The following is a 1,012-nucleotide window of genomic DNA, read 5'->3' as shown; positions in this document are numbered from 1 at the left end:
CCCTCCTCGTCCCATGTGTCTCCTCCTCGTCCCCTCCTCGTCCCCTCTTCATCCCCTCTTCGTCCCCTCCTCGTCCCCTCTTCGTCCCCTCCTCGTCCCCTCCTCGTCCCCTCTTCATCCCCTCCTCGTCCCCTCCTCGTCCCCTGTCTCACGGTCCGGTTGTTGTAGCTGAAGTATTTTGTTAAATGTTTTAAATCAAGTTAAAGATCAGGACGTCTTCCTGCTGCCACTGGGTCAGAATGACACTAAAGGGTTAAAACAGAGTGATGGGACAGCAGGGACAGCAGGGACAGCAGGGACAGCAGGACGGTTAAAGTCTGTCTCCAGGAGTTGACGACAAGCTTTAGGTCACGTGTTGTAGCTGTTTTTGAGCTTATTGGCTGATGAATAAGCTTCAGCTTTAATAAACGTTCACACGTGCTGTTTTGTTTTCCTGCTAGTTTTAACAGAAAAACATCAAATTAAATCACTTCTTTAAATTGTTCTTCAGATCGGGCTTTTATTTTTGTAAAAATGTGACGTGGTTCTGTTCTGTGTTTCTTGCTGCATCAAAGGAAGGACACGCTGGAGGCCATGGTGAGGTAGGTCGCTGCGGGACTGAAACCCTAAACTTTGAGTACCCCCCCTCGTTCTGTTGACTCACAGAAACAGTCGTGATTTACAACGGGGCTTTTATTTTTAGGAAACCTTTTATTAGAGTTTAAATAAATAAATTTATAAATGTCCAGTGCTCAAGACCTGAACCTGGTTCATGGATTTAATCCTCAATGAGTTTCTGCAGCACGTGAAACACCTGAATGTCCCCCTGAGGGACAATCAAGTCCTTTCTATTCTGTTCTGAATGATGTCAACGAAGGGGCGGAGTCAATTAAAGAGTTTGTAACATTTTGTTGGATCAGCGGGAAGAAATATTCAATCGTTGCTGTGAGGAAGACGTGGACCACGTCCAGAACCTGCAACAGAGGGTGTGTGTGTGTGTGTGTGTGTGTGTGTGTGTGTGTGTGTGTGTGTG

General features: G+C 46.4%; 1 protein-coding gene across 1 annotated transcript in view; it reads left to right on the top strand.

The window, feature by feature from the left end:
- Nucleotides 1-1,012, top strand: part of kcnq3 (potassium voltage-gated channel, KQT-like subfamily, member 3) — a 54,433-nt gene that overhangs the window by 47,967 nt on the left and 5,454 nt on the right. Inside the window, exon 9 of the mRNA XM_037682455.1 lies at nucleotides 555-581. Within this exon, the coding sequence (XP_037538383.1) occupies nucleotides 555-581 (27 nt within the window). The remainder of the gene's footprint in view (nucleotides 1-554; nucleotides 582-1,012) is intronic.

This window comes from Nematolebias whitei, chromosome 9 (genome assembly GCF_014905685.2).
Source record: "Nematolebias whitei isolate Nwh7 chromosome 9, NemWhi1, whole genome shotgun sequence".
Lineage (NCBI taxonomy): Eukaryota > Metazoa > Chordata > Actinopteri > Cyprinodontiformes > Rivulidae > Nematolebias > Nematolebias whitei.
This window is presented reverse-complemented; position numbering and strand designations above follow the sequence as displayed.